The sequence below is a fragment of the Sorex araneus genome, chromosome 5 (genome assembly GCF_027595985.1).
Source record: "Sorex araneus isolate mSorAra2 chromosome 5, mSorAra2.pri, whole genome shotgun sequence".
Taxonomy (NCBI): Eukaryota; Metazoa; Chordata; class Mammalia; order Eulipotyphla; family Soricidae; genus Sorex; species Sorex araneus.
The window spans coordinates 120,371,164-120,377,163 of NC_073306.1; the positions used below are offsets into that span (position 1 = coordinate 120,371,164).

General features: G+C 66.2%; 1 protein-coding gene across 3 annotated transcripts in view; it reads right to left on the reverse strand.

The window, feature by feature from the left end:
* SOGA1 (suppressor of glucose, autophagy associated 1) overlaps positions 1-5,648 on the reverse strand; it is a 72,912-nt gene extending 67,264 nt beyond the window's left edge. For 2 of the 3 annotated variants that reach the window (XM_055137921.1, XM_055137920.1), the window contains exon 1: positions 5,222-5,354. Coding sequence is in view for 1 of the 3 variants with exons in the window: in XM_055137918.1 (XP_054993893.1) it covers positions 5,222-5,485 (264 nt within the window). In the remaining 2 variants the exon portion in view is untranslated. Of the gene's footprint in view, positions 1-5,221 lie in introns of all 3 variants that reach the window. The other variant, XM_055137918.1, reaches the window with a different exon arrangement.
* Between the last annotated feature and the right edge of the window lie 352 nt (positions 5,649-6,000).

The following is a 6,000-nucleotide window of genomic DNA, read 5'->3' on the forward strand; positions in this document are numbered from 1 at the left end:
GGAAGCAGACCCTGAGCAGAGCGAGGAATGCGGCCTAGCATTGCCAGATGTGATCACCATCCCCCCAAGCAGCTGGAGGGGAGGAATGCACATCTGGCAGTGCTCAGTGACCATGCCTAACTTTGGGCTCAGTCTCACCCCTGCAGGTGCCAGGGGACCGTATGAGATGCAGGGGAGCAAACCGGAGTGGGATGAGTGCGAGGCAAGCGCCTCCCTCCTGTCTAGCTCTCTGCCCCCGTGAGGTGCTCAGTGCAGGGCGCTGCGCGGGTCTGTGCCCTAACACTCCTGGGGCAGCGTGCCCTGCGGTGAGCCGTGAGGGGGCTGCCGAGTGCGGGTTAGGAATGTGGGTCTCAGTGTTCTGGGAGCCCTGACAGCCCGTGGAAGCCCCAGGCCGCACAACTGCTGCCTCACATTTTCCATCTCACCGGAGCTGCCCCCGCCCGGGACGGGCACACGGCTGAGGACTCCAGAAGCCCCAGGCCTCACAGCTCAGCCAGCCCTGCGCCTAAGCAAGTGACCACAGCTGACAGTGACCACCTGGCCCCGGGGAGAAGCAGCCTGGAGGCCCCCCGACACCCCCCCCGTCGCCCAGGAAACACGAGTCACCATGGCACCCAGACACCACGGCAGGGACCCAGGAGATGCTCAAAAGACAGTGCTGAATGAATGACTGAATGAACGAATGAAGTCAAGGGCTGGGACAGACACAAACTGGGAGCATGTGTGCATCACCACACTGAGAAGGGCCCCGGGGCAGGCAGCACCCAGACATCCCCGTTCCACAGAAGCAACGGACTGCGAAAGGCTCTCCCAGAAAAGCCAGGCCAGACACCCGCTGTGTGGGAGGCAGGGGATGGGGGCAGGGGACACTGTGTGTGTGTGGGGGGGGAGCAGGGACGGAACAGACAGGGCAAGCAGAGCTCCTTGGCCCGCCCGGCAGGTGCCAGCACCAGCCGTGCCACCAGGGCGCCTCTCAGCTTCCTCTTGTGTTAGATGCACAAGCCAGGAGGGCCCGCCATGCTGGCTGTTATGAAGAGGAGGAACGAGGAACGGGGTGGCCCATCCCCCTCCCCCCCTCCTTCTTCTCTCCCTTCTCCGCTCTCCCCTCCTCACCATCTCTCCCCTACTCTCTTCTCCCCTGCCTCTCATGGCCTCTTCCTTCCACCCCTCCTCTCCTCTTTCCCCTCCCTCTTCTCAGTCCTCTCTCCTCTCCCTCCTCTCTCCCCTCCCCTCCCCTCCCCCACTTCCCTCCTCTCCCTTCCCTCCATCCTCCTCTCCTCTCTCCTGTCCCTACCCCTCACTCCTCCCTTCCTCCTCCCTCCTCTCCTCCTTTTCTCCTCTAGTGCCAGGACTGAACTCAGGGCCCCACACACGAGACAGCTGCAGTCACTCTACCACCAAACCACCAGCCGGGGCCCCTCGAGTTTCCTAACCCCAGAGCCCGGCATCTTGGGAGTGACTGGGAGCTGACAGCACCCACGAGGCAGGAGCCTCAGGACACACTAGCATTCCAGCCCTCTCTCTGCGCCCAGCCTAAGCATCACGGAACCCTGGGTCCAGACCCACACCCACCTCACTATCCCCAGGATTTCTGACCCTTCTTCCCTCCCCCCATACCCTGCACTGTGCCAGGTGCTTCTCTACACACACACACACACACACACACACACACACACACACACACACACACACACACACACACACCACACACGCGCACGCACACACATGCACACAGTTATTCGCTCCTTGTCTCTCCCAAGTCTTAGCCCAGGTGTGGGGAGAGAGGGCAGCGGTACGGCGCTCGCCTCTGCACACGGCCGACCCAAGCTCAACCCCCAACACCCCCATCTGGTCCCCAGGGATGATCCCTAGTGGAGTCAGTTCTGAGCACTGCTGGGTGTGGCCCGAAACCCAAATCTAACCCCCCAACAAGTCTCCGGGAACAGCCTGGGGTGCAGCAGGGTCCCTGCACGGATGGAAACCGCCAGCTCCGGGCTCTAGGCACACGGGCTTGAGAAGAGGACCCCACTCAGGGTGGCCTGGCTGTGTCCCCAAATGAAAGGGACCTGGGGGTGTGGGAGCCTTCAAACAATCACATCAGAGCCTCCTGGAGGGGGGCAGCCCGGCTTCCCCCTACCCGGGCTGAGAAGCCCACCCTGTCCTGGGCCTCCATGCACGGGCCTTCCAAAGCTAAAGGCCCAGCCCCCAGCGTCCACCCAGACACCCCGAGCGAAGACACAGAGGCTCTGTCTACACCCGGGATAACAGTAATAACCCTCCCGGATGCCAGATTTCAAATCCTTTATTTTTCCATGTACCTCCCTGAGCCGGGAAACAACAGCATCTGGGCGTGTGAGCACAGGCTCCTTCCTCTACCTTCCTCATGGGGAGGAGGCGGGGGCAGCTCGGAGGGGCCCCGAGACTGGCCCCGAGGCGCGCAGTAAATGGCAGCCTCAGGTCTCAGAGCCAGTGGGGGGGCTCCAACTCTCCACTACTTCCACCCAGACCTGGGGCGTCCCCACTGGTCCTCACTGCCACAGACCCGGGGCCATGGGTTCTGGGAGCGGAAAATCTCACCTCCCTGGACCCAGCAGACCAGACACGGCCAGCCAGCATGTCAGTCCACAGTGAGAGCTGCGTCTCAGAACCCCGGGACCTCAGAAGCCAGTGACCTCAGGGCCTGAGAGCCCGTCCAGAGATTAAGACACCTGTCATGCAGGCGGCCGACCCTGGTTTAACCCCTGGCACCACCCCTGGGCTCAGTCAGAATAACAGAATGACCCCTGAGCACAGATTTGGGAGTAGCTCCGGGGTGTGCCTCCCCGGAGTCATAACGCAGACTACCTCCGCCAGAACGGACCCCAGATCAAGCCTAAATCTCCCCTGCGTCCTCCCAGAGCAACGACCACCCCGAGTCAGCTGCTCCGAGGTGGCCCTAAGAGCTGAGGCACTCCCGTGACGGCCCTTCTCACGCTCCCCCCAGAGCGGGCACTGGGACCAGCAGCACCAAGGCCCGGAGGTCCCTCCCGGGTCGGCCCGACCGCCCCCTGCACGGCGAGCAAACAGCACCTGGGCACAGCCCGGCGCTGTCATGCTCAGGCCACGCACTCCAGCCACGTCCACTGCCTTGAGCTCTCCACACTGGCCGCCGAGGCCGGCATAAACAACACTCTCGAGAGGTTCCCAGACGAACCACAGGCCTGCGGTCCCCAAACAAGAAGCAGGCAACCTCCCCCACCAACGCCTGCCGCTCTCGAGCGTCCACTCTCCCTGCTGTTCCTGCGATGGACAGGTTTTTTTCCCAGGTGCCATGGCCTGGAATGTTCCCTCCAGCTCCTTCGGCATGCTCCGTCTTCCCCCTCCTCGGTGCTGGCTCTGCTCTCACGTGCCAGGAGGGCACAGTGTCCTTCCCCGGCCCCATCCGAACCCGCGCTGACCTTTATTGTCCACCCACTGCTTCGGCCCAGTTAGTGCCCAGTCCTTGGTGGGCATTCAGGAGTCAGTGAGCAGAAGCCAGAGAGGTAAAACCCAGTGAAGGCGCCTGCCGTGTGTGCAGTCCACCCCCATTCAATCTCCGGCACTGCCTATGGTCCCCTGAGCACTGTCCCCTGAGCACTGCCGCGGGTCACCCCTGAGCACTGAGCCAGAACAGCCCCTGAGCACAACAGGTGTGGCCGCCAGCCTGACACAATTTTTAAAAAGCCAATAAATGAATAACTGCAAGGCCAGGGGGAAAGAGACAGGAATGACCCACCAGCAGAAGGAGATGCAATTCTGCCCCAGAGAATCCACAGGGGACATGGCAGCTCCCATGAGGTGTAACAGTGCAACAGTGGGGCACGTGGGCCTCGGGCATTATCTTACTGACCCCAGGGTGAACAATGCACGACACCCCTTCTGGCAAGGAAGCCAAGGACTTGAGACACTAAAAAAGTTGCCCACAGATCACACAGCTGAGAAGTTCCAGCTCCCACAGGCAGTGTCAGGCCGAAGCCTGAGCATGAAACCGCAGACGGTGGGGGGGAGAGGGGGGGCGGGGAGGGGGGACGGGGCAGGGGTACCCTAGTCTGGCCCATGCTTGCAGTGGGGGCCCCCAGGCCAGCCCCGACCCACTGGCCCTCCATTCCCCACAGGCATCTGAAGACGTAGGTGCTGACTGAACCCCAGCCCGCCAACAACGCGGGGGGCATGTGGAAAGAGACACCCTGACATTTCACAGAGGCGGAAACTGAGATCTGGCTTAGCTGCGAGGCAAAGGGGCGGATGATTGGACCCAGACCAGCCTTGACCTGTGCCACAAGCACTTAATGGAACACAGGCCCAGGGCAGATCCGGGGGGAAGTGGGGACAGAGGTGCACGCAAACGGGCCCCCAAAACTCAAGAGAAGGAACCCCCTTTGGTCAGCGGAGCTGCCGGCGAGGCTCGGCAGTGCCCGGCTGAGGGCTGCTGACTTGGTGGCGCTGGGCCAGGGCCGGCTGCGCGTGTGCCCGGCCATGCACAAGGGGAGAAAAAACACTCCAGCCTCTTCCCAAGCCTCCTGCCTGCCCAGCCGGGGCTTGTGGGTGGCGTATGCAGCCCAGAAACTCCCAGCTGTACCCCTGGCCTGCAGCCTCCATGTGCTCCCGCCCACTCCAAGCGGGGACGAGGGATGTGCTCCCCGAGGGAGCGATGTCCCCTTTCCTCCTCGGGGAAGGGCAGGGGAGGGCAGACTGCGAGGGGCAGGGCCCCCTCTCACTGCCCCGGGGGCAGGTCCGCAGGGCAGCGGCGAGGCCGGCGCCCGCCCCGGGTCTGCGGGATTGGAAGTGCCGCGGAAAGCATCTCCCTCCCGCGACATCCTCCTCCCAGGCGGGGAGACCGTTAGAGGGGGCGGAAGTGGGGCTGCAGCCAAGGGGATGTTCCCAGATGTCCCGCTTTCAAACGGGAGGCGCCCAGCGGGGCAGGCGGGGACAGGCCCGCCCTGGGGAACACCCCGGGTGAAGGCTGGGCCTGGATGCACGGGCGGGGGGGGGCACCAACACACAACAGCAACGGTTCGGGGGACCCTCGCCCCGAGGCCCCCGCATTCCAAGTCAGGCAAACCCGACGCAGTTTCCCCCAGCCCCTCCTTCCGAATCGCCCCCCACTCCCTGCCGCCCGAGGATCCCCGACCTGAAGCAGGAGGGGGCTGCGCGCGCGCCCAGGGGTCCCCGCGCCCACCCCTCTCCGGCGGGGCGCCCCCACCTTGAGATAGTCGTTCTCGGAGCGCAGCTCCTCCAGCTCCCGCACGAAGCCGCCGGGCCCGCAGTCCAGCAGCTCCTCGGTGAGGTCGGAGAAGGCCAGCGAGGCGCTGAGCGGCAGGCGGCTGCTGCCCGCCGACGACGCGGCCCCCGACGGCTCGTCGGGCGAGGCGGGCGGCCGCGGGGGCTGCGGCGCGGGCGGCGGCGCGGGCGCGGGCGGCTGGCCCGGCCGGGGGGCGCCCGCCGCCGACTCGGCGTCGCTGCCCATCGCCAGCTCCAGGCCCAACAGCCGCGCCTCCTCAGACGCGCAGTCCGACACCTCGGAGCTGCTGTCGGTGAGGCTGGGCGGCGGCGGCGGCGGGCGCGGCCCGGGGCCCGGGCGCGGACGGCCCTTGGCGCGCACGCCGGAGCGGACCCCGGCCACCCGCGCCCCGGCGCCCCGCGCGCCCGGCGCCACCGCGCGCCCCTTCTTTTCCGGCCGCGCCGAGGACGCGGCGCTGCAGGCGGCGGCGGCGGCGCCCGAGCCTGGGCCGCGCCGGCTCTTGGTCAGGGACCAGCCGGCCACGTCCTTGGGCCGAGCTGGCGACGGCGCGCGGTGGCTCTTCTTCCTCTCCGGCGCGGGCGCGGGCGGGGGGCCGCAGCCCCGTGCGGGGGGCTCCCCCGCCGCCTCCATCGCGGCCTCCGGCGGCCTCAGCAGGCGGCGAGCATGGCCCGGGCCCGCGCGGCCGCCGCGCCCCTGCGGAGGGTCCCGCCGCGGCTCCTCCCGGCCCGCCTCGCTCCCGG